At 34.0% G+C, this 27979-nt stretch overlaps 1 protein-coding gene across 1 annotated transcript in view; it reads left to right on the top strand.

The window, feature by feature from the left end:
• CNOT10 (CCR4-NOT transcription complex subunit 10) overlaps positions 1–27848 on the top strand; it is a 29758-nt gene extending 1910 nt beyond the window's left edge. Inside the window, exons 2-19 of the mRNA XM_032235615.1 lie at positions 265–356; positions 1045–1206; positions 2314–2464; positions 2808–2950; positions 3677–3760; positions 7222–7305; positions 9428–9545; positions 10334–10483; positions 11366–11568; positions 13087–13208; positions 14152–14325; positions 16011–16091; positions 18124–18237; positions 19016–19146; positions 23342–23377; positions 23932–24059; positions 24655–24730; positions 27565–27848. Coding sequence (XP_032091506.1) covers positions 265–356; positions 1045–1206; positions 2314–2464; positions 2808–2950; positions 3677–3760; positions 7222–7305; positions 9428–9545; positions 10334–10483; positions 11366–11568; positions 13087–13208; positions 14152–14325; positions 16011–16091; positions 18124–18237; positions 19016–19146; positions 23342–23377; positions 23932–24059; positions 24655–24730; positions 27565–27719 — 2204 coding nt within the window. The 3' untranslated portion in view covers positions 27720–27848. The remainder of the gene's footprint in view (positions 1–264; positions 357–1044; positions 1207–2313; positions 2465–2807; positions 2951–3676; positions 3761–7221; positions 7306–9427; positions 9546–10333; positions 10484–11365; positions 11569–13086; positions 13209–14151; positions 14326–16010; positions 16092–18123; positions 18238–19015; positions 19147–23341; positions 23378–23931; positions 24060–24654; positions 24731–27564) is intronic.
• Positions 27849–27979: the final 131 nt, after the last annotated feature.

A 27979-nucleotide genomic window follows, 5' to 3' on the forward strand; every position in this document is an offset into this window, starting at 1 on the left:
GCAGGGTCTATGTTTTTAGAACTCTGAAATTATTATTTAGTAAAAATATTTCAGTACAGAATCAGTTTATTGTGGTTATTAATCCAGTTTTAGTTCTGCCTACAACACAGAAAGGATCTTGGATTGGTTGAAGTCCTAGAAATAAAACAATAGAAAATCTCTTCAAAAATGTTGCCATAAAATCTGAACGAGTTTAGACTGACATAATAAATAAATAAGTAGCTTGAGATTTCTAACTAAATGTTTCTAACACTTATTTTGTAGATCAGGGAACAGAGAAACATGAAGGAGTAGATACTTCTGGAATTACAGATCAAGAGAAAGAGTTATCAAACAGTGCACTACAAGCCTTTTTGGTAAGATAATTCTTGACTTAATATAGATTACTTACTACATTTGAAAGTGAGAGATTCTTTAGCACATTTTTTGCAGATTAAATAAACGTATTGATAGGAAAATCAAAACATGCTATCTAGCTTTTATTTATCAATTTGTTTCTTGTGTTTTAAATTTCTATGTGTGGAAGAAAAATATGATGTGTGAGAAGGACAAAGGGAAAATAAACTATTTGGGAAATAATCATATGATAAGCAGAAGCTTCCAATGGATTAACAGTCAGAGGAAGAAACTTAGGAAGGACTTGCCCTAATTGTTCAGGCAATGAAAAGTAGCTATGGGGAGTTTGTACTTTCAGACTTGCAAAGATAGCCTTACAGTAAAATTAAATTAGTTTATCTATTCATGTTTTCTGTCTGGTTCATCCAGGAAAACTGACAGATGCTGTGTTTCTTGAATTTTGATATGTCTTATTGCAGTAAGTTCTGCCATCTTGTATATAATTTTAATGGAAGCAGGTAAGTTTTTTTTATGGAGCAAGTGTAATATTCATGGCCCCACAATGAATTTAAATCACATTGAAACAAAATTAATTGCAGGCAATGTATATATGTAATTATAAGAAGACATTTAGCATTTCAAATTATTGATTAATTTGTATTAAAACATATCAGTTTATTTCTTATATTCTTAAATTTGATTTTATAGGCTGGAAACTATGATACTTGTCTACAACACCTTAGCTGCTTGCAAGAAATAAACAAGGATGATTACAAAATAGTTTTGAACATAGCAGTAACAGAATTCTGTAAAAGTAATCAAACAACAACTGATAATTTGAAACAAACACTGAATCAACTGAAAAACCAGGTACTGCTTTATTTGCTGAGTTAATCACTTATACTTAACTTTAGTGCTGTTTCTTGTGTTAGGCAAAGTTGTTATTTTTCTTTCTTTTAAAAAAATGTGATTTCTAAAAATTACATTTTTAAAAAACAAGAACAAAAGACAATTTTCTATCACCATTCTCAATTTTTTTATTCAGGGTTGGAAAATATTTAGTTTATTATGCTATCTGGATATATCAAAATAAATGGGTTGCAAATAATAATAATGAGATCCAATGTGATATATTCAACCATTATGGTTGAAGTTACCAGGCTAGAAACAATTAGTTCTAGTCCTGCTCATGCCTTATGCCAGCGATTTCTGAAAATCTTCCAATAAGAATCTTCCAATAAAACTTCAGTTATTTATCCAGGGAATTGCCAGGAGTCAAGACTATCTTGAAGTCACAAAAATAAATAAATGATGCCTAAGACTGAAATCTGTGGAACATTAGAAAATAATCATGAATATGGTGGGCTGCTAGTCTCATTAATGTCTTAAAGGTTCTTAAGCACTTAAGAAAATTATTAAGGGGAATAATTACAAATCATTTTCAGTAATGATTTGTACTTCTCAGGCAATAATAATATTTTTTCTGACATGCTATTCAAAGACTATCTGAAAAATGTGCATGTGTTTGATTCTGCATGATGAATCTTAAGAAGCAAAATTGAGCCTCAAACTTCTTGATCTTTATTTTAAAATATACTTGAATTGTATTCCATTGTATTAGAAATGATTGTCTTAGTTTATTTTCTTGGTCAATCATTACTTTCCCTAAAGAAACAATATTAATATTTTATGATCAAACAGCACTTACCATATGCTAAATGTTTATAGTATTTCAGTTAGTTAAGCAGAGGCTAAAATCATTGTTAACTGTGTCCTGTCCTTACTTTTAAACAGATCTTTTCAGAAGAATTAATGGTTAAGCAATGTTTTAATTATGCAGTTATATTTACAGTATTTGAATCCATTTGTAGTAGAGTCTGTTGTGTGCAACCAAATTGTCACTTGATAATCATTGTTGAAAAATTAGTCAACCGGATATATTTGGATCTCTTTCCTTTTCTTTCCCCCTCTCAACAGGTTCATTCAGCTATTGAGGAGATGGATGGTTTAGATGATGTTGAAAATAGCATGCTCTATTATAATCAAGCTGTTATTTTATATCATTTGCGGCAGTACACTGAAGCCATAATAATTGGGGAAAAACTTTATCAATTTATTGAACCTTTTGGTAAGATTATAACAATTGAAGATGTCTGTTTGTTCATTCATTCATTCAGTTTATATGACTATTGTTCTCCGTCCTTTACTGATATTATAGAAACTGTTATTACAATTAACAAATGCAATTTATTTAGAATTACTGTAATATAAACATATGTTTAGTCAAGAAAAGGTCAGTAATATAGAAGTGTCCTAAACATCTTGGTCTCCGGTTCTTATAAAGATGTCATTTGAGCAGATATTTGACATATAACACTTGTATGAGAAGCCTAAATCTTTGCAAAGGTAATTTGCTAGAAGTATATCCCATATGTTGAAATGTTTGAAATACCTTTTGTATGTTTTTTTAGAGGAAAAATTTGCACAGGCAGTATGTTTTCTACTAGTTGATTTATATCTCCTGACTTGTCAAGCTGAGAAAGCTTTGCATCTTCTTGCTGTCCTGGAAAAAATGGTTTCACAAGGCAACAATAACAAAAATGGGAAAGCTGAGGTATTCATTTTTATTTATTTTATTTATAAGTGCAATTTATATGGACATCTATTTCAACCTGTTAACTTGGTGGCTAATGTTAAAGGCATGAAAGCATAAACAGTGAAAAAACAACTCTGTGTGCATGTGTGTGTGTGTGTGTGTGTGTGTGTGTGTGTGGTTTTTGTGTGTGTGTGTGTGTGTCTGTATAAATCTTTAGCTGAAGTAAAATAATGCATAACACAAATCAGCACAGCCATTACATGGCAACATTAATATCCAAATCCCCAGGTTCAGCGACAGAACAGTTTCTTTATATCCTTACAAAAGTCTGATGAGATCAGGACCAATCTGACCTATGAGAGAAGGTCATTCCGAAGGGCAAGCAGCATCATGACAGAAAAAGGCTCTCTTCCTGAGCCCTGTCGGACAGCACTCCCTAATAGATGAGACTTGTTCACTTAGCTGAATTGTTTACTAACTGTTGCATCTGAATGGTTTTCAGTAGTATTCCCCTGTAGCACACATTTCTGTGACCATTTGTCTGATGATTAAGGCAGTCTTATTTTTAGGAAAACATGCAACATGTCATAATTTAAGCTTCTGAGTAAGACTTATATCCTATTTCTTTAATTATGCAAAAATGAGATATAATAGAAATTCAATTTCAGAAATATAAGGTTAATGTAATAAATACTCATTGGCTTCCAAAATTGGCAACTATTTCATTTTTTGATTTGTAATCAGACAGGTAATAATGCTAGTAAGGAAGCCAATAACAAGATTGAAAGTGGAACTCTAACAGAAGCTGCAAAATCAAAGATACATCAGGTAAAACTAAAGACTGGATTCTGCTTAAATATTTCTTTTAGAAACTTTATACATTTTCAAACTTACCCACAGTTAGTTGGTATATATGAGTTTCTTTTTGTGGATCTCTATGTATAGTAATAGTATGTGGAAGGATCTTGGGAAATGGGGCAGAGATGCTACCAAGGGAATGATCAGATTTAAAAAAATAACATTCACATCTGGATAGTGGGTGAGACAAGAGGTTCATAAGAAGTCCTCCCTAATTTCTCAGGTTTTAAAGGGAACCATGGATGAGGGGGGGAAATATAATTTCAAATTTTCAAGGTTCTGTCAATCTAGCTTTACAGTAAAGTAGAATTAGCTCACCTGGTTTTGATTCCTGTGTTGTTTACAGAAAAGTTGCAATTATTTTGGAAATAATCAATGTTTTGGAGTATGGTAGCTCACAAAGTTTGGGTGCTGGGTTGATGATTATCAGTTGGCATTAACTAATATGCTATTTTAATTATCAGTATTGTGTTGGACATCATCTCTTGAAACCAGTTCTTTTATAGTTATATTGTTTTTTTAGAATAATTTTGAGTTGAGTAGTATATCATATAATTACCGTATTTTTGTAGTATAAGACGCACCAAGGTTTTGAAGAGGCAAATTAAAAAAAAGTAGGTAGGTAGATAAAGGGAGAGAGAGAGAAAAAATAGAGATAGAGAGAGAAATACAGTAGGTGGGGAGAGGGAGAGTAGGTAGATAGGTAGAGGGATAGAGAGAGATACAGTAGATAGGGAGAAAGAGAGTAGATAGGTAGGTAGGTAGAGGGATAGAGAGAGAGAGGGAGAAATACAGTAGGTAGGTAGGGAGAGAGAGGGGATAGGTAGGGAGGGAGGGAGAGGGAAAGAGAAATACAATAGGGAGAGAGGGAGAGAGTAGGTAGGTAGAGGGATAGAGAGAGAGAAAGAGAGAGAGAAATACAGTAGATAGGTAGGGAGAGAGAGGGTAGGTAGGTAGGTAGGTAGGTAGAGGGATAGAGAGAGGGGGTAGAAATACAGTAGGTAGGTAGGTAGATAGGTAGATGTTTCCAGGTGTACTTATCTATGTGCTGGAGAAGGAAATCCCTGACAACCTGCAGCACCTAACTTTGTTTCTGCTGGCACAGTATTTGATCCATGTAATTCTCATCAATCAGTTAAAGAGCTTTCCAAAAGGGAAAAAAAAGTTTTTGCACTTTGCAAACCTCCCCAAAACAGCCTGTTTTTCGTGAAAACAGGCCTGTTTTTTTTTCAAATAAAAGGCATGAATAACCTTGGGGGGGGGGGCTTGCAGAGTGTTCCTGGGGAGGTGGAGGGGCAAAAACAAGCAAAAAAAATGGCCCGTTTTTCGTGAAAATGGGCCCGTTTTTTGTAAAAAAAATTGCATGCATAGCCTTATGGAGGCTTATAGTGCTGCTGGGAGCTGGGCACTGTTTCCTCTAAGGTGCGCGGGTGCGCGCCCACGCAGGAGGCAACAAAACACAGCGCAGTCGTTTCCAACTGCCGCGCAGTGATCTTTAGCATGATGGACTTTAGTCTGCAGGTGGCTAGGAGGCTTCTGTCAGCTGGGCCGGGATACTATAGTACCTGGACACACCCAGAGGAGGGCGGGCCTTTGGCCAACAGAAATGTGGCCGCCTAGGGTTACAATTGGGCTCCCTCTGCCGGCATGTGGCTGATTGACAGGGAGGCCATTCCCTCCTGGATCAAAGTTACTGAGGAGGGAAGCGGTGGCAGCAGCAACGGCAGCAGCCAACTCTCCGCGGGACGTGCAGAGCATGCTTCCGTCGCGGTTTGTCAGCTAAGCTCCCATGGCTGGCTGGGCTCCCCGCAGTTGGTTCTGTTTCCGAGATGCAGGTGTGTGGGAGGCGCTCACTATGCAAGCAAGTGGAAACCCATGCCGGATGTGCACATGTTGTCTGAATCCAGCCTCTGCGTTTGGAGCATTGGGGCTCGAGGTTTTTTCCGCAGGAAGGGGAGCCAAGCTGGTGCTCCGCAGATTTTATTTGATTTTAGAAAAAGAAAATAAAGGCTTCTTGGTCCACCTGGACCGGAAAGTCAAAATCCGGAAAATTAACCTTGTTTAGGAAAGTTTTGCGCTGATGGAAAAATAGTGTTTTCCAGTGAAAGTTTTTTCCCTACTTTTCCTTGTTTGCTTTTTTGGCCTCTATTCCTTCTCTTCTCTCCTTTTTTCTTTCTTTCTTTTTTCTTTCCTTTTTCTTTCCTTCCTTCTTTCTTCCTTTTCTTTTTCTCTCTCTTTTTTCTGCCTCTTTTTCTTATCCTCCCGCCCTCCTCTCCCCTTTCTTTTTCTCTTTCTCCTCTTTCCTTTTTTGTCTCTCTGTCTCTGTCTCCCTCTCCCTTCCTTCCTTCCTTCCTTCCTTCCTTCCTTCCTCCCTCCCTCCCTCCCTCCCTCCCTCCCTCCCTCCCTTCCTTCCTCCCTTCAATCCTCTCCCCTCTTTGTTTGTTTCTTTAAGTGCCCCAATTGCTAATCTACATCAGTTGGTAATTTATTCATAACTTGCTAATATCACTGCAGACTGTTGGATAGTAAGGGGGAAAGTATAGTCCTCAATTTACAACAGTTCACTTAATGACTAAAGCTACATCAGCACTGAAAAAAGTGAATTACAGCTGTTCTTCACACTTATAACCATTGCAGCATCCCCATGGCCACATGATCAAAATTTGGATCTTTGGCAACTGTCTCATATTTATGATGGTTGCAGTGTCCTGGGCTCACCTTTTGCAACCTTCTGCCACGCCAAGTCAGCAGGAAAGTCAAATTGATTTAACAACCAGGTTACTGATTTAACCGCAGTGATTCACTTCACTGTAGCAAGAAAGGTTGTAAAATGGGGCAAAACTCACTTAACAAATGTCTCACTTAGCAATAGAAACTTTGGGCTCAGTTATGTCCGTAGATTGAGGACTACCTGTATAGGGAGATTTCTTTACTTAATGGATATTTACATGGTAGAATTGAGTTTCAAATAACACTAATTTCGTTGTCTTGGGTGACATCTATGAAAAAAATTCAGGTGCTCAGGCATGAAAATGTGCTGCTCAAACACTATACTTTTCCGCTCACACTGAAAAAAAATTAGAGGGAACATTGGAGCTGGGGGGGCAAAATGGTCCATTTTTTGCTCATTTCTGCCCCCCTCCAGCCCCCAGGAGGTCTCTGAAAGCCTCCATAAGGGTATGCACAGCCATTTTGGTGAAGGGGCGGGGCTTCGGGAGGCAAAAAATATATTTGATGTATAAGACGCACCCAGATTTTCAGCCTCTTTTTTGAGGAAAAAAGGTCCGTGTTATACTCTGAAAAATATGGTACACCTAATTTTATATTAGGACCAGTACAGTTTCTCAATAGTAGAATATTTTTAGAGCATAATGAAGTTTTATGTTCATTAAACATAATTATGTTTAAACAACCTTGTTTATATTTTACAGTATAAGGTTCGAGCTTACATTCAAATGAAATCTCTGAAAGCATGCAAGAGGGAAATCAAATCAGTTATGAATACAGCTGGAAATGTAAGTACTTAATGAGTGGAATAGATTCCCCTTCAGATCTTCAGTGAAGTATGGAGGGATCCATTACTTTAATGGATGTTGTTCTATAAGCATAAAATTGGTTTTTGCATTAGGTACATCCTATTATGAAATAGCTGTACAATTAGAGATTAATTGTACAGCTAATTGTTTTGCTTAACTCTCTTGCAGTTTTTATATTGTTATGCTGCTTTTCATGTTTATCATATGTAAAATCTGCTGTTCATTTCAGCCTTGAAAAACAAATTATTTATTAAAATATTGTGGAAAAGAGCGACATGAGCATAATATGGCAAAAGAATCAGAAGTCTGGTTGCAACTTTCCCAATTAACCAACAATTAATTTTAAATACAATTATTTAGTTTGAAAAGGTTCATCCAGATTCCTGATTAATCATTTAATTAATTCTTGTTTATTTAGGTTTATAAACAATAAACTCTCATTGTCATGACCTTTAATGGATGAAACAATGCATCATTGCACCATTTTTAAACCAAGGTATCTCAAATGGCCTAACGTACAAAATGTGTCCAAAATTCGGAACCCATAACCCGAAGGGAGAATGAGAGAAAGTTGTGGCTATTGCAGTAGCTGTTGCTGCGTTGTGTGAGCTTGATTTTCAGGGTTCTGTGAGAGTTTCGTAGCCAATCTTGTAATCCTCACTCCTGTACACAGCAACTACTTAACTACCTGCTGGAAAGAGAAGGGAAAGAAAGGGAAGGGGAGAAGGAAGGAAGGAAGGAAAGAAGCAAAGAAGATTTCCAATGCTTTTGATCATTCTATTCTGTTTAATAAAGAAATATATCTGAAATGATGAATCAATGGGAGTTGTGAAAGGTGTACAAATCTATTGTCTTGTATTTTTTTTTTTCTGTAAATGTGTTTTATTTTCCATTTTCATTTTCGTACAGTCACACATATACTGTACAGAACCGGGGCCATATAACATTAAACAATAAACACAGCCATTCCTCTTGTCAATAATACCCCCCAAAATAGAAACCCAATGTACCTCTTCGACCCTCCATACACCCTTTCTTTCGCCCCCCTCCAACTTTCCATCTTCCCACCATCATTCCCCTCTACCCTACTTCCCCTCCCCCTCTACCACACCTCTCTCCCAATACACTCCCTCCCTTCCTTCTCACCCTCCCTCCAATCCTCTCTGCCACCCTCTCTACCCCTCTTTCTTCTATCCCTCTACTCCTCCCTTCGGTGTATTTCTACTATCTATTAATATATTCAGCTTGTCCTATTTTTACACTGGAATTAAAGAGCAACAGTATACAAGTGCAATCGTGTTACTTTAAAATCTAACACATACTATATATCCCCCCTCCCCCCTAAGATCCCACCTCCCTCCCCCCCGACTTCCCAGAGCCCGTACATGGTGTAGATTTTTAACAAACACAGTCTAAAATATATTAAGACAAAGGAAATAAAAAAAAGAAAGTCAATAACATCTCTGCGTTGAACTCAGCTTCTTCCTGTTGCACAAACTTTAGGCAGTTTAGATTATTCCTAGTCTTAAGCATATTGTCTATTGTCTTGTATTGACTGTAACCTTCAATTGAACAAAATGATGTATCCTGTGGTAACAATTTTTGAATCATGTATTCAAATTGATTACAGAATATACTCATAATGCATGAGCCATGACTCTTGTAGCACTGAAATTTGGCAAACCTGCAGCTACTTTAATGCTACCATAGTCACTGTCATAGTCAGAAATATATATAGTCAGAAAATCATAGTCATGATTGTAATCTCCAATACTCCCTGACAGCTTCTAATAAAGTCAATTGAGAAGCCAGCAGGAGATTGGAAGTTGCTTTTGTTTATACTGCTCTTTTGCCCACCTGTGGTCATTTTGTTTCTCTACTAAGGAAATATTTCTGAAATGATGACTCAATGGTTGTCTAATATTAAATGAACTTTTTTCATAGCTGTTCAGACCACTAGAAATTGTAGATTTTAGTGGTATATTTCTGACAGTCAAAGTTAGACATTTCTGCAGCTTTTGCTTTTCTGGTGTTATTAATTCGGGCTTCCAACCCTGCTCCTTCAAGGCTCCAGTAACTCTTCTTTTTATACCCTTCACAGTCTGCACCTTCACTTTTTCTGAAAAGCAACTTTGAGTATTTAAGGGGCAATTATCGGAAAGCTGTAAAGCTCCTGAACAGCTCAAATATTGCTGAACATCCAGGATTTATGAAGACAGGTACAAATCACTTTATAGTTTAATTTTTTTTCACTGATTTGATATAAAACATTGGCTGAATGTATCTGAGTTTCATATTTTCTGTCTTCCTTGGAAGTGTGTTTATTTCTACTTGCAATATATAAAATATTTTATTGTTGAACATCTTATAAATTCTAAATATTTTATCTGGGAGAGGTATCACTTAATAGACCACTTCCATTGATTTATTAAGCAACAAAATACATCTTTAATTAAGTCTTGTAAATGTGAAAAGGTTTATAGTACAGCCTCAGGAGTCTCACAGTGGTTAAACCAGTAGCTCCAGCTACCTTTTAAAGCCATATGATGTCTGATTAAACTTACAATCTGAACACACAAGTCCTTATTTTTATAAATAATTTTCACTTCATTGTTGAAATTAATTGCATCCAAGTTAAATTTTGTAACACATTGTTGCCTTATCGGTTCAGATTAAAGTACTTCATTAAATCAATATGAATTTAGTTAAACTAAAAATACTTTTTTCTTCGCAAGAAACACAAGAAAACTTTTGAAGAAAAAACAGCATTTGGAGTTTGATTTGAAGAAATAATACTGAGATACTTTCACTGGTCAATGCAGGGCTTAATGTTGTTGAACATGATGAACTGTGACTGCTGGTTTGTAAAAGACCAAGTGAATGTGAAAGAAAATAGAATGAAATGTGTAGTCTTCTTGTAATGTTGAAAATAAATGTACAGGAAATCAAATATTGCCCATCTCCCGTAGAAAGTCCATAATTTCATTTCGGTATTGCTTTTTCTTAGGAGAATGTTTACGGTGCATGTTCTGGAATAATCTTGGTTGCATCCATTTTGCTATGGCAAAACACAACTTAGGGATTTTCTATTTTAAAAAGGCTTTGCAAGAAAATGATAATGCCTGTGCACAGCTTGGGACAGGTGGCACAGACCCAGGTAAAGAAAGCAAGTAATAAATACACTGTAAGAACTAATGAATAGATTAATAAAATACAAAATAAATTCAGAATTTTGACTTTTCTAATTTTTGAAATTGAACTGTTAGGTTTTTTTTAACATGCATGGAATGCCTTAGAATTATTTTTCTAGCTTTGTTTGTGACTAAGGAATAAAATACAAAAAGTAGAATTATACGCAGCATAATATATTAAATTTCTTCAAATGTAAATCTAGATTGATGCATAGATCATATTTTAGGGCAAGTCACAAGATCCCAAGAGCATTTTTGAATTGATTTCATCAGCTGCAAAAATATTTACTAATGGATAAGTTGAGAAAGGCAATAATCATAAACCTCAGGCTTAAAAAAGATAATGTATAATGGTGGCACAATTTTTCTGGATTTAAATTATAAATTTTAGAATGAGCCTTTGTATAGATTAGAATTTTTGAATTGAGTTTATATAATCAGAAAGGACACAAAGTTGAGGTGAATAATAGAAAAAAGGAATAATATGCAATAACTGATGAGCACATTGATACTTTAGGAGAAGGCAGTTTTTCCTAAAAATTGTCCTATCTGAATTTGATAATATTTGAATTTCTACTGAAATAAGAAACTTTCATTTTTAATAAGAAAGGAACTTCTAGGGACCAGGATTTTGAGCTCTATTTCTCATCCTACATTTTTGATCTATAAAAATATGTGATGACTTTCTAAATAAAGCAATCAACCTAAAGGAAATGGTTGAATTATAGTGATTTATCATTACTGATATTTGTTAGCTTCTCTTGAGTAGAGGATAAGTTAATTTGTTCTTATCCAATAAGAATCTGTCCTCTTAAATTGCACAGTTAACGTTCAGTTTTTAATCACAGGTAAAAAGTTCTCAGGACGACCGATGTGTACGTTACTGACCAACAAGCGTTATGAGTTGCTATATAACTGTGGCATTCAGCTTTTACATATTGGGAGGCCACTAGCTGCTTTTGAGTGCCTGATAGAAGCTGTCCAGGTTTATCATTCCAATCCTCGCCTGTGGTTGAGAATAGCTGAATGTTGTATTGCTGCTAATAAAGGGGTAAGATGTTTTTTCCCAGTGGTCTTTTTGTACTGGAAATTAAATTTAAATTTATTGCCTTTTAAAATTAAGCATGGATTTTTAAATAGCTTTTTGATAACCTGCCTTTTACTATTGAAGTTGTTCTTTTTTTAAAAAAAAATCACTTTTTTCCTCTAGTCCTGCATGAACAGGAGTTCAGGAGACTGCAAAGTCTGATTATGAAAAGGGAAATCAAAAGTATATGATTTTCAATTAATTAGGGTTGTTCCTGTCTGAACTATAAAAACTATAAACGAAGAGCTCTGAGTGGAAGGTTGAAGTGAAAGCCTGTCTGATTATCTCCTTAAACTTATGCTGAAGGAGGAGAGAAAAGAACAACTCTTTTGGATCATTATGGACATAGTACTGATCTCTAAAGATTTGGTAATTAAGAGGGTGAAGATGCCTTCCTTTTCCCTTTTGGCCATGCCTCATTTTCTTTCCCCTAAGAAAGAAACACATCTCTGTGGTTTGCTCTAAAGAATCCTCCCATACACTTGCATCTCCCAAATGTATTCATCTGAGAGAGAGGGAGAGAATGACTTACCAACTACTTACAGACATGGACTCTGGCCCCTATGCAGAAGAAGGTTGATTACATCTGCTTTGGTGAATTGCAATATACCTTTACCAAGGAGAGATTTTGAATAATGTAAATTAAAATATAACCATATTTTGTGCTTCAGTAGTCATGAAAAATTGCTGAGGCTTGAGAGTTTATCGAGGATGTCAAGCTTTTATGTTATATATTAGAAATGCACGACCTGATATCAGAGAAAAACCAATCACTCCTCTCACATCCTTCAACTCAAAATTAGAGAGAAGCTGAAAAGGCTTTCTTTGTTTTGGATTTTCTTTTTTCTCTTTGTAATCAGCAGATTACATACTTGTGCACTGATATTTCAATCTGAATCCACTTTGAAAAACTGCATATGTAAAACACCATAATTTGTTGATGACAACACAATAATCAGTTTGTATACCTTTGCATAAGCTAAAGTCAATAGAGTCAATCATTTTATATTAAACACGTAGCAACTCTTGATTGACTTGCCACCATATTAAAACCAGTAAATGATATTATGCAGCCAAGATTAAATTGTGTCTCAGTTCAGAAAATATTAATGACTTGATTTTCAATGTTATAATTTGGGGGGAATTTCCTTATGATCACATGACAGCTATATTTAGATGGTATTTTTGAGGCGAATTAAAGTGGTGATGATGTTGAATGTAAATAACATAAGAAACTCACAGGAACAATTATTGCTCTTTCTTCAGTTGTGTAGGAGTAATACATTGAGCCCCAATTCTAGCCTTATTTGGTGACCTGTGGTTAATATGCAAACTGGCCTTCTTGGAACATCTTGTACCCTGGCCCCAGTAATAACCCTAGCCCTAATAGCAGCCGTAAAGATTCCATGACCAGGACTGGGTAAAATTCTGGATTGGAGCAGGAAGAGTCAGTCTCTTGATATTATCAATGTTTTTTCATAGAGTTTGGAACAAGAAACAAAGGGCCTTCCAAGCAAAAAGGGGATTGTACAGTCCATTGTAGGTCAGGGCTATCATCGTAAAATCGTCTTAGCATCACAGTCCGTGCAGAACATTGTTTATAAGTAAGTACTTTGAGATAATATTTTATTTCATTGTAAATAGAGTAGTTGATTAGAATATTTCTTAACTGTTGTTATATTTTGCTATTTTTGTTTATTTCATCTTAAAAATTTTTTTTAGAGGAAATGCTCAAAATTATGGGTATCTAACTTTTGGCTTGCTTGGGCCACTTTGAGTGAAGAGGAATTTTCCTGGGCCACGTATAACATACATAATAATGTATATACATTACACAATAATGTTAAAAGTTTTCCATCTTGTGGGGCTGCATTATTACCTGTCCAGCGCCATATGTGGCACTTGGATCATAGGTTGGGCATAATTGCTGTAAATGTTTGCAAAAATGAATATGTGGAAAAAACACTTCTTACATGTTTACCACAAGACCTTTGAATATATAAATAGAAAGTATATCAAATTTAGTTATTATTTATAGGATACTCTTTACAATTGACTTTGACTTGGGAAAATTGAATATGTTCTGAATGTGGAATTCATTTATATTATTTAGTAAATTATTTAGTTTAGCTCATTTAAAGTTCTTTTAAAAGAGAGGTTTTCAGGATACAAAATAACGCATTTTTTAATTATTGGTTGATATAAAAAATCCTTTTTCAGTTTCTTTGTAAATTTTCCAATTGACTTGAATGTATTTTTTTTAAAGTAGATGCATTTTGAAACTGTCTTCAAACAGTGTTGTGTAGTAGTTAAGGTGCTTGACTAGGGATACAAATAACCAATTTCTAGTTGTCTCTAGAAGCCACAGGATATGCTTGGGCCGTTCACTTGTGTCTCAACTTTAAAACAATATCAGACTCTCTTACAAACTAGCTGAAGAACAAAATAATGTATTGATGATTGCACTGTATAAAATATACATAATGCAAACAAACTGGATAAAAAAGGGGAGAGAAAATTAATACATTGTTTAATTTCCTTTTCAAGTGATGGCCAATCTTCAGCTATTCCTGTAGCCAGCATGGAGTTTGCAGCAATTTGTCTAAGAAATGCTTTGCTGTTGCTTCCTGAAGATCAGCAGGAGCCAAAGCAAGAAAATGGATCTAAAGCTGGTAATCAGCTAAGTGGAAATGAAGGCAGTGAGAATAATGAAGCTTGCAAGTAAGTGAGACACTATGGTGCTTGTTTGGTAACTAATGTAGATAGAATTTGGGGGGGGGGATTACTTTGCACATAAACAGTAAGCAGAAGTTATCTTGAAATGAATATATTACAACTGTAACACTGAATGGTGACATAGGAAAAATATTTGTGTTCTCACTATGAAAAATAAATGCAGGGTATGCTCAAGAAGCTATTATAAAGGGAATATGTGAACAATTGACAAGCTATTTGCTTTTTTGATCAGTTGTTATTGAAAAAATAATTCTAACTTACATAAAATAAAAGAGAGTGGAAAACATATCCTTGAAGTCACATTCAGCTCCTGGGAGCTTTATAAACACTTTATAAATAGTTTTTTTGGCAGCAATTGAGAAATGGGTTGTTATTGAATTTTCTGGGATGTTTTTCTAATTTCCCAATCTAGTCTACAGCCTGGGATTTCTTAGTGGTTCCCCATTAAAAAAACTCACTGGTTTCAATCTCCCTAATTTTTCAGCAAATGTCTGCTGGTACAACCGCCTAGTCTCAATCAAAGATAACAGATATTTTTCTGATATGAAGAATACAATCTGTTCAATTTTCTTTTCATCGCTAGGGAAACTGCTAGTTGTAATACAGTGCTCTAAATTTGGAAACAAAGTCTTACAACATCAACTTAAAAAAACCCTGAAAAATTGTCATAAAATAATTCTTAAAATATTTTCGTTAAAAAATTCATTTTTCCCAAGCATATTCTCTGTTCTTTCCTTCACATATTGGTATTATGTCACTAGCAAAGTATAGGAATGCTTCAGATTGTATGCATTTTGCTATTTCATAAATGTCATAGCAGTAGTGTAGAATATAATATAATCTTAACAGGACATTTAGTTCCAGGACATATAAATTTTTTAAAAATCTTAAATGATGGTTTGGATATTTTGAACAAAGACATAAAGACTTAAGAAGTTCGGTGTTGATCAACATTGTTTTTATCTCATATTTTCTTTTTTGTTTTGGGAGAAAAAATTGCTGAATGGTTTTTAATATGTTTAAGATACATTTGACATTTTAAAATGTATCCTTTCACTCATCTCAATTTTAAATTGACTTGGTGGCATCTTGCTTTTGACTTCAAAGGAGAAATTCTTCTGTCACATAGAATCATCATTCACTGAAAAATTAAAATATATCTTCTTTATATGATATTTAAAAGTGTGACAGCAACAAAAAATATGAAGAATAATTAATCTATTTTACATCTGTAGAATGTTTTTGAATATGTGTTTCTTGTATATATTTAATTTTTGCTTATTTATATATATTTATACATATTCAAAATTGTATTTTTTTTGTATAGATTTTTTGATGCATATATATATATATATATATATATATATATATATATATATATATATATATATATATATATATATATATATTAGATCTATTCTATTTTAAGGGATTGCAAGGAATATAAATCATCAAATTCCAGTTTTCTACAAAGTGGCTGCTGTGATATTAATATTTAAAATATTTTTTTCTACTAAAATGTATTTTTAAAAGCTTTTTTACTGTCATAATGATTCTAATCCTTTTTATTCCTTTTTAAACATGCTTAATTTGGGTTTCCTTAGTAACTAGAAAGTGCTGAACTTGTTATGTTGATCCTTATGATGCTACTCATGGTGTCTTTATTTCAGTAGTAAAAGTCATGAAGGAGACAAATTTATTCCTGCTCCACCATCTTCTCCATTGAGAAAGCAGGAATTAGAAAACCTAAGGTAAGTTTTTTTCATCCATCCAGAATTAGCTAAAAATCATACAAAAAGTTTCTGATAAATAGTGACAATATGAAGAAGTACCTTTTTAAAAAGAATATGAACATCTATCTTTCATATATTATGAAGAAATGACAAAAAGATAAGTACATTTTAGTTTGTTTTATATTGTATGCTGGTCTTTGTTCAGTGAATAACATAATTGCAGTGAGATTCTTGATTGAAACTAAGCAGGAGGGCAAGTTATGATTTAACTGTACCCATGGTAACTAAATGTTACAGTCCCAATCATCTGAAGACTTGTTTGGAGAATGTTAAATCTGCAGTTAGAAAACCTAGTCACAAACCTCTAGTTTATGGTTTCCTAGTTCTTCTCTTTGATACAGTTCATATTTATTGCTGAAGATCCTTTTTCAGTGTGTTACATGAATAATGACAAACAAAATATCAGTTTAGTATTTTTTTAGTATTTTATTAGGATTTATAGGCCGCCCTTTTCCCTGAGGGGACTCAGGGCGGCTTACAATCATTAGGGAGGGGGTGCAATTCAAAACAAACAATATGTGAACAAAATAAATAAAGTAATAAAAACACAACTTGCATTCAACATTCAACACTCGGGTGGGGCAAATTAGAGACTTATCCCCAGGCCTGTTGGGATAGCCAGGTCTTAAGGGCTGCGCGGAAGGCCTGGGCGGTGGTGAGGGTGCGTATCTCGACGGGGAGATCGTTCCACAGGGTCGGAGCTGCAACAGAAAAGGCTCTCCTCCGTGTAGTCGCCAGTCGACATTGACTGGCGGATGGGATTCGGAGGAGGCCCAGTCTGTGCGATCTTATCGGTCGGAGTTATACTCCAATATCTTAAGATTTTCAGAGATTTTATTCTCATGTATGAGCTTTCCTGTTTGGAAGAATTTAATTCCTCCATAATTTAGTCCCATTGAATACTAATGACTGTTTTCAAAACCCAAAGAAAACCTTTGTGACTAGAAAATTTGCACAAAAGAGAAATATTAATATTTTATCAAATAAATGATATGCTGTATCTTTTTGAGGAAATGCTAATGGTTATTCATTTATAACATTTATGTTTCAATTATCTCCATAGTATCATGCTATGCTTAATAAGCATTATATTAAGTTCTTAGAAGTTTAAAAGTTGTGTCATGGCAACTGGACTTATTTTTTTATTGGTTTTAGATGTTTCACTGCCCATCCAAGCAGCTACTTCGAGAAAATTGGTTAGGGTGAGGAGGCAGAAAGCCATTGGAATATACCAACTGCATTTGTATGGACTCTTGGGGCCTAACATTTGGATTGCAAACAGCCTGTGATTCTATTATTATTTCTGGACAGTGGGAAAGGAAGATTGAGAAAATAATATGTAGCTTGCTACATTTATGTATCTGTTCCTGCAGAATATATCTGGCATAATAATGGGTCTATTGATATTAAAAAAACCACAAAAAGTCTACTAAAAATGTGTATGCATATGAAAATCAGTGTGAACTTGATATGTTTGGAATCAATTCATTGCAAAATCTTTATGGCTTGGTTTCCGTTGAATTTATCTACAGGAATGATTAGCCCCTCATACAAAGCCCATATCCTATTCCTTTGTGTAACTGCAACTGCTGCATGCCTCCTTTCCTTGGCAAGCTTTTCAAGAATGAGATTTGAAATGATATCTGGGTATGGTACAAAGGAAATGGGAAAGTGCAATAGAGAAGCTTCTCATGTTACTCATGTATAATTAAAGAACATGCCTCCCAGGATCCAGAAATAAAGAAACTCCTGATCCTGTCATGAATTAATGTGACTTATTACTGAAGCTAAAGTGGGCTTAAAAACTGCCAAAAGCAGTAATTATCTATCTAGTGGCTAGAGGGTTTAAGCTCTAGAAAACATCAGATTTCTTAGATCAGATCTAATATAAGTGATTTCTATTGCAATTTTTTTAAAATATGCTAAAATGTACTCATCCTGATAGCTATATGTATAGATAAATTAAATATACTTTCTTTTTCTCTGCCAGATGTTCCATACTTGCCTGCAGTGCTTATGTAGCTTTGGCACTGGGAGACAACCTTATGGCTCTGAGTCATGCAGATAAACTTCTTCAGCAGCCCAAACTCTCAGGATCACTTAAGTATGCTTGTCCCTACTGTTACATATTAATAGGATATTTTATTTCTTTATATATAATATAGGCACAGCCTTCAATGTAATCAACAATGGAGAGTGAACAATGCTTTGATAAAAAGCTGTTTTATTACCATTGTAGACAGCGTTTCCAATTCAAAAACAGATAGTATTTTGCACCACATAGGAATAGTCACCTAGCACCATTCTGTATCTTGTTCAGACAGCCACACTTTACCATGATTGCTGTTCGTGTTACCCCTGTTCAGCTGTAGGATGATCGTTAAAAAAGAAATGTTTGGTTAGAGTGGATGTAGGAAAATGCAATGTTTATACATCTACACCTTTTGGGCCTTTAAATCACAATTTTGATTTTTATTTTCTTGTTCTTTCATTTTACCAATAAAGTTAAGTAGAGTTTACAGTGAGGGTAGTGAGAAATACTAGCCACCCTTGGAATTTGAAACCCAGCCATGTATTTAGCCAACAATATTTTGACTGGCAGCTGATCTTTAAGAAAGTGGTCAGTTATTCTAGTCATGAATAGATTTGTAGAAGTAGCTGGAGACCAAGAAACAGTGTGGAACAACTCCTTAAATACATAAGCAATTGTCATTTTATGCAGTTATCGCTTTCTACTGAATTTTATGTCCAAATTAGATACCATGAAGCTTCTATTAAGAGAAGAATCCACATTTCTCTGTTTTTCATTAGTTACAGTAGTTGCCTGTATGAGGTACCTTGTCATTAGGCTGATCTTTTTCACTATGCTTTTGGTGTTTTAGATTCCTTGGCCATTTGTATGCTGCAGTGGCCCTTATTTCTCTGGACAGAATTTCTGATGCTATTACTCACTTGAATCCTGAGAACGTCACTGATGTGTCCCTGGGAATTTCTTCAAATGAGCAGGATCAAGGTTAATGAATATGTAGTTCATTAGAATCAGTTATGTTTTCAATTGACTTTCCATGATATTTACAAGGATTCCTCCTTTTAGTAGTACACTATTATAAAAGACATTGCTTCTTTCTACATATTTTTTAAAGTTAATACAGTCATGTCCATCACTAAAGAATAAATATTGCCTTCTTTAGATTAAGTTCATGTTTGTTAAATTCCAAATGAAATAGAAATCAATGTGACCACCTTGCATTTCTAATGTACGCATTCCATAAAATATATATAAATGTATATACGACTGGAAAATTGATCTGCAATTGCTTCAAATTAGAGATATGCAAAATGTTCCAAATTAGAAATGTTTGTGCTCGTATTTTAAATATGAAATGAATTAGCCACATTGTGAAAGTTTGTTCCAAACATAAGACAAAAAGCAATGATTGGTTGCTTCAAGTTATTTTAGGCATTATTGCTGTTCCTAGTGCTGTGATTGGTATTTTGCAAATGGAAGACATTGCTTTTTTGAGGCCTCTTCCAATCCATCCATGCAAGTAATCCTTGAGTTCCAATCTAGCCAATCAATGCAAGTAGTCCTTGGCTTAATAGTCATTTGTTTAATGATGTCTCAGATTTATAATGGCATTGAAAAAAAAATGACTTATGACTGGTCCTTACAACTAATTTCCACAGCCTCCCCACAGTCATGGGATCAAAATTAATCCTGTATGCATTTACAATAGTTGCTTTATCCTGGAGTTATGTGATTGCCATTTGCGACTGATCAGCTCCCAACAACTAAAGTCAATACGGGAAGTCAGATTCACTTAGCAACTATGTGATTTGCTTAATGATCACATTACAAAAGATTGCAAAGTCAGGCATGATTCACTCAATAATTGCCTTAGCTAATGATGGAAGTTGATGTCTTCAATTCTGCTCTGATCGTAAGTTGAGAATATCAATATAATAACAAGCTGATCATGTCTCTCCTTCTCTTGGATAGAGTACTGGCAGAAAGCAGCACTTATTTAAGCCCTTAGCTCAGGATCTGAAAAGCTGCACTGTGAGCACAATTGTTAAACAAGTTGTATTTTGGAGGATTAATTTGATTATTGAGCCAGTACAGTGCCTCGATCAATCCAAAATGTTAATAAACCTCAAGCCTGAATATTTAAGAAAGTAAAGGCTTTCTTAGGAGAATATCTATATGTTCACAATTATTGGGCAACTATTACTAAGCAGAATAATTATGCAACTAAATGAAAAATAAAAATTTGCCATCTCACTTGTTTATTTGCATCTGTTAAAATGAGACTAATAAACAACTGAAAATCTACCAATAAACATTTCTGATTTTTTTTAAAAAAAATCAGTGACCAATATAGCCACCCTTCTTTTCAATAACAGTCATAAGTCTTCCATTCATGGAGTCTGTCAATTTTTTGATCTGTTAACAATCAACTTTTTGTGCAGCAGCAACCACAGCCTCCCAGACACTGTTCAGAGAGATGTACTGTTTTCCTTCACTGTAAGTCTCCCATTTAAGAATAGCCCATAAATTATCAATAGGGTTTAGGTCAGGCGAGGAAGGGGGCCATGTCGTTATTATTTTATCTTTAAGGCTTTTACAGTGGAGTACATCGGTGCATTCAATGGAGCATTGTCTGGAGTAAAAATCATCATCTTTTTGAAAGATGCAGACTTCTTCCTGTACCATTGCTTGAAGAAAGTGTCTTCTAAAAACTGGCAGTAGTTTTGGGAGTTGATTTTGAGTCCATTTTCAACCTGAAAAGGTCCAACTAGCTCATTTTTAATAATACCAGCCCATACCAGTACCCCACCTCTACCTTGCTGCCATCTTGAGTCAAAGTGGAGCTCTGTGCCCATTACTGCTCATCCATCCATCAAGAGTCACTCTCATCAATCCATAAAACCTCTGAAAATCTATTTCTTGGCCCAGTCTTGCTATTTCAACTTACGTGTTTTGTTCAGTGGTGGTCGGGTTTCAGCCTGCCTTATCTTTGACATGTCTCTGAGCACTGAATACCTTGTAATTCTGGAGGATAATGGGTTTCCGGTAGCTTCACGTTTGATTTTTCTCAAATCTTTGGCAGTTAATGCGTTTTTTTTCCCCCTCAACTTGTTTCTTTCAATCCTGTTGACTATTTGCAACACAACATTTGATGGTTCTGTGATCATACTCCAATATCTTAGCAATTTCAAGAGTGCTGCATTCTTCTGAAATACCTTTTACAATTTTTGACTTTTCAGAGTCAGTTAACTCTTTTTTGTCCCATTTTGCCTGAGGAAAAGAATGCATACCTTGATATAGAGTATTGATCTCCTTAGGCCAGATCCTCCCGCATTATACAAAAACCTGATATACTTATATCCACTAAGCATTCAATTTTATACAGCTTGGAGGTGGGGAAAAGGCATAAAAATAATGATATGATCAAAATACTCATTAGGTATTTGTGCACACACTGTATTTATACTGCAGCAAAGAAAGGACTGCTTCTGATAAATAAGTTTTACTAGAAGGGACATAAGCTGCAGCTGGAACTTCATTGGTGAATATCTGGGTAAATACTTTGGGCAGTCCCTACTCTGCATCTTATTTTAATAGTCATTTATTTATCCTATTTTCATGCTGTTAAATCTCTAAAGGACACACTGCAGTTTAGAACTGATAATTAAAAGATTCACAAAACAAATTCAGTTAAATACATCCATGGTAAATCAATTAATTTACAAATATTATTTAGTTAATTTAAATTAATTCTCACAAGTAAAACTGGGTATATCCTAGTCCTGATAATACTGCACATCTGTTAAATTATTACTGCCTTCTCACTTTAAATCAAATTTTATTTTTAAAGCTTCTTCATGCCCTCTATATTGAAGATTATAGCTAGCTAGATACAACCGTTATCTCATTCCACCAATCATGGCTCTGGAAAGATAGAAGAATCAGAAGACAGCAGCTGTTAAATTGTGTTGTTATCAGCCACTAGTGACCATATAGATGTATATCTTCCATGATGATCTATCCTTAAACTGGCCCTTCAGCTCTTCTAATAGCATCCCCATAGCCACAGTAACCAGAGTGCATTTGATTTAAATCAAGTCAATTTAAATCATGATTTAAATCACTAGTAAAAAGGCTTGATGTAAATCAACTTGATTTAAATCATAATTTTTAAAGAGCAGCTGTCACCTCTGACCCGCTGTTGACTCACTGACAGTCTCATTCACTTTAATGGGATGTTGGTGATGTGGCAATGACACAACAAGGTGAGGAACGTGATGGGCAGCAGATGAGTAGATGCCCACTAACAGGTGCCATAATGGATCTGAAATGACAGGTGCTCTTTAATATCTTCTACCTTTGGTTTCACTTTCATTTTTACTGCTTGCCCTTTCTCCTCACACTTAGAGCCTGGTGGTATAGATATATTTTTCTTCAAACAATCATACAGTTTGTAGTGTACATAGATTTGCAAAACAATCGGATAAAGGAATATTCCTGAACTTTGTTTCATTATTTATCTCATGGTTACTGTGAAATTGTGTGAATGCATCAATGCAGTGCATGTTATCTCAGCTTGCAGAGTTTGGATTTACTGAATGAGTTTACCAAAAATGTAAATATTGCAGAATATACAGCCTCATGTTACATAACTAAGCTCCATTTCATGCTGAATAAACTAAATTATTAATGTATCTTAAATAGAAAACTATCTTTAGATAGATTTTATTCCAAAAGCATTTTATTAAGATAAATTTAATAAAAATAATAAAAAAATCCAATTTAATTTTTTTAAATCTGCTTTTTTAATTTTTAAAAAAATTATCTATTTTTATCCAACCTGACAGTAACTGAATCCTTCCACCTTGCTACTGGTCATCCTCTTTCCTTTCACCTTTTCTAGCATCTTTTTCCTTTATGCATTTGGGTCTTTGCATAATGTGTGCGAAGTAGGATAGTTTGAACTTGGTTGTTTGTGCTTGATTAAATGTATACACACACCCTCTTAATGGATTTGGATATGCATCATCATGTCTTAAATATTATGCATTCTACATGCCTTTGCTTGCTTAAATTTCATCTTTTTCTTCAAATTAATAGTTGGCCCCTCAACCCAGATTACATTTTTGTCAACATTATTTTTTAAATTCTTATTCTGTCTTCTTTGGTTTCTCTTTAGGGTCTGATAAAGGAGAAAATGAAGCCATGGAATCTTGTAAGTTTGTAAACTTCCCATTTATTGCATAATATGAAGTCACTGAAAAATACCTTTGTATCCAGTTTACTTAAAGTGACTACGGATCACAACATTTTATCATTTTATCAATGGGTTTCATAAATCACTTCAGATTTAAACATTCCACCTTTTAAATAGCATTTTGCATTTACAACTGCAATTTAATTAAATGTTTTAAATACTAAAATGAGGTTGAAACTGTTTTTACAAATACAAAACATAAGAATATTTGGACATCTATAGCCCGTACAGATGATCCAAATGTTGAAAGATGTTTCTTCTTCATATTGTTAACATTCACTGAGTGAATCTACGTATCAGCTTAGCTACAGTTTAAAAAGCTATTTGAATTTTTGAGACGCTAATATTTTTTGCTACTCTTCTATTTCTGTTGATTAGTCGGTAGATGTATTTACCTTTCTCACAGAGTTATTTTGTATGAGATGGGAAGTCATATAAATGTGATTAATAAATAAAATACATTTTTACCAACTGTAATTTAACAATGGCATTCTGTATTCATTTTAATATAGCTGGCAAGCAAGTACCCCAATGTTATCCCAGTTCTGTTACATCTGCACGAACCATGATGCTGTTCAATCTTGGAAGTGCCTACTGCTTAAGAAGCGAGTATGACAAAGCACGGAAATGTCTGCATCAGGTTAAAAAAAGGGTTTCTTATTTAATTTTGGGCAAAACTGTTAAAATATGGTCAACTGCAATATTAAAGCAAGATATAGAATCACCTTTGCTGTTTTCACTGGAGCAATATTTGATCCTAACAAGTTGGGAGGCAGGACCCTTTCCTCAACCATGAAAGTTAAGCATTCTCTGCAGATTTCTGCAAATATGTGTTGTCCTCTGTGCAAGTCCCAGAGACCAAACCAAAGAAATACTGTTATAATTTGTAAATTAGAAAGCTTGAACAATGTTTCCTGTTGAACACATTATGTGTTTGGGAAAATCTCATTACATCTTAGAAATGGTCTGTTTAAACATTTTCTTAAAATAACTTAATTTAAAAGATGATTTAGAGGGAAGAGATGTCCAACTGCATCTTTGGGTCAATTTACATAATGATGATATAGATTAATGCAAATGATGTAGTCATATTAATTATCTATCTTGCTTTAACAATTTGTTTGGGGGGATGAAATCTGATATAAAATACTTTTTATTGCATCAGAGACATACTGTATTCTTTTGTTAAAAAGATATTAATTTACCTTTTATTTTCTGTTTGGTATTGATACAAGGCTGCCTCACTGATTCATCCAAAAGAGATTCCACCAGAAGCTATCTTATTGGCTGTATATCTTGAGCTTCAGAACGGTAAACATTTGCTGTTTTTTAATTATATTTTTTATGAAGCATTTTTAAGACATGAAGGAAAGGGGAAAGAGGAAAGACACGCAAAACAGGAACATAATAAAACTAAAACACAGAATGGATAAATAGGGAGTTTACAAGTGTCATGGAATTGGGTTAGGATTTTCAGGGTTTCATTAATTGGGTTTAGATAACTGAATAAACTACAAGTCATTAATAAAATCCAATATATCCAATAATATACGAGTAGCAGTAGTAGCAGTCAACACAGTATATATCATAAAAGGAGATTGAATTATAGTAATTTCTATTCAGATAATTAAAGACTTGATGTCAAGAGAAAGCCATTTTTTTATTTCTACAAATTTGTAAATAGTCTTTTAACCTAAATATGGTGTTCAAGTTGGAATAAATTCTGTATCAGATTTTGAAAAATAATGAAGTTATTTTTGACACCAAGTCTTACAAAGAGATTAATTAGCCATTTTTCTGCAGAAAGAATTCTAAGTATCCTCCAATAGGAAATTGCAGTTAATTACATATAGACTTAGTTCAGTATACTTGGTGAGAATGTTACATGTAGCCATATTTAATATAAAAAGAGTTGGAAAGAAATTCTATTTTTCAAATTTGTTTCTATTGCAAATCCTTTTCCAAATTTGTTGAACGTATATACCAACTAAATATTATTGCTAATGACTGCCTCTGGGTTAAATCAAAATATATTTTGGTCCCATAAGATTGAATCCTCTATTGTAGTTATATTCCCTTAACTGAGGATAAGTCTCACCAAAAGAAATAAAAATTATTTCTGAGTGGATCAGCATAGGCTTGCACTTGGACCTCACAGAAATCAATGGGATCAAAAGTGTATGTCACAGCCAGTTTTATTTGTATATATACATGTTTTTTGTTGTTCGGGAACTAAATCATGTCTGACTCTTCACAACCCCATGGACCAAAGCATGACAGAGTTCTCTGCCCTCCACTGTCTTTCAGAGTTCACCCATATTTATGCTCAATGCATCAATGACACTAACTATCTCATCCTCTGCGGTCCCCTACTGAAATAATATACCAGCTGTCATTTAAATAGATCTAATATTGACTGTATATTTTACAGTATTTTTCTTCATCAAAATTCCTTTATTGCATAACAATTCTTGAATCTAAATTCAGCACCCATTTAATTTAGTCTTAGTCGGTTTCTGGTTCATATTTCACTGTTGTGATATAGTTTTGTGATGAAAAGAATTTACAGTGAATATTGACTTCTTATTCCTTGTTAAAATTCTATCCATTTAAATAATTTGGAACCACAATTCATCTTCTTCAGAGTTGTTAAGCATGAAAGATGATTCCAATTATCAAAAGCTTACACTGCATCAAGAAAGATTATAGTTGTCCTCTCATTTTATCAATAACATTCAAGATACAGCTGACATTATCTGTCATCTATTTCTTTGGAACAAATGCAGTCTGACCAGAAAGTATTAATTCAGTTTTTTAAAAATCCCCTTTTTGCAAGTATTGTGGTCTGTATTCATTAATGAAATACTTCTATACGATTCTGAATAGTTGTCATTTTTTTTCCTTGTAGATCAGAGAAATGAAAGCTTCTTTCCATAACATAGGGAGTTCTTGACTTCATTAATTACCTAGGATAGTGAACTAATCAACATTTCTTGGAAACACTTGTAGTATATTGTGGAAATGTCATCAAATCCGGGAGATTTGTTTAATTTCTGTTTTCTGATTGCTTCCATAGTTTGGTTTGGTTACGTGTTAAGAATTTCATTTTTGTTGATCTATAAATTTTAATATATTCAAGTATTCCTTAATCTTTCTGGATAAAATCTGATTACTATATAATCTTGAATTATATTTTAAAAATTGCCCCATGATATCCATGTCTAGTTTGCATTTCTAATTCAGTACTAAATAGAAGAAATAATTCTTTGGTCTTGTTCATTTCAGTTGGCAAATCAACATTTTCTTGATTAAGTGCTTTTTCCAAAATATTTAGCTTTGATAAAATTTGAGTAGGATTCATATATTAAAGTGCTCATTTAATTCCATTCGAGCTAGTTAATTATGAATCGTTTTAATCCTTTATACTAAATTCACAATTGGATTATAGTTGTGATTTATTTGCTTTAAGCTCATTTAACAATAAATCCTGTTATTGCACTTTTTTTTGCTTGATGCCGGAGAGATACATAGTTCTTTAAAATTCTTTAGTTGAGTCCCTATGCAGAAGATAAAGAATCTTAAATTGATTTTGAAGAAACTTGATATCTCTTGGCACTTCAATTTGAAGCCACTTTGTAATATTAAAAGTTTCTCTAACTTTTAGTCTGGAGGGTCTTCTATTTAATTATTGTTAGAATTATTGTTATTTGCATATGTAGGTCTGTAACTTCTTGTCTAGGAGATTAATGAGTTAGTAATCAAGAACATATCAATTCTAAATTAAGTTTATAAACTGAAGACTAGGTGTATTTTTATCCATGTTTATTTATTCATTTATATTCCACTTTATTATTTTCATAAATAACTCAAAGCATGAACATATATCCCACACACCTTTCTCCTACTTTCCACACAATAACCCCGTGAAGTCTATTTGTATCTCTACAAATTGAAGAGATAATAACAACATATTATTCATATTTTGAGGCAGTGGTTCCTTTTAGATAATGCAGGTGTGTGTATGGAGGAAAAAGGGTTTCCCTCTGCAATTTCAAAAATTTACTGGCAGTTGAATTTTGTGGTGTGCCTGATGTTTCATAGACTTGTCACATATAAGATCTTAATAAATTTTGAAATTGTTTTAGGCAATACTCAACTGGCATTGCAAATCATCAAAAGAAACCAGCTTCTCCCTTCAGTGAAAATGCTCTCTGAAATACGAAAGAAACCTGTATTCCAACCTCCCCACTTGGTTCAACCTATTCAGATGCCAACATTCACCACTGTTCAGAGGAAGTGAACCTCTATAAATAGAATGGTCCTTTTGAGGGAGCACTTAAGATTTGTTTTGTAATGTTGAAAAAATGTTTTAACTACATATATCATACATTAAGGTTTTTTTAATTATAAAATAAAATCTATAGAAAGACTTAAGATTCATTTTATTTTGTTCAAATTGTTACTTATGATGTTTATTGGTACTGTGAATCTCTTATCCATTCAAAATGGTGTGGCATTTTTGCATTGCCTCCAAGAAAATGGCTTGGATTTAATACAATA

This window comes from Thamnophis elegans, chromosome Z (genome assembly GCF_009769535.1).
Source record: "Thamnophis elegans isolate rThaEle1 chromosome Z, rThaEle1.pri, whole genome shotgun sequence".
Taxonomy (NCBI): domain Eukaryota; kingdom Metazoa; phylum Chordata; class Lepidosauria; order Squamata; family Colubridae; genus Thamnophis; species Thamnophis elegans.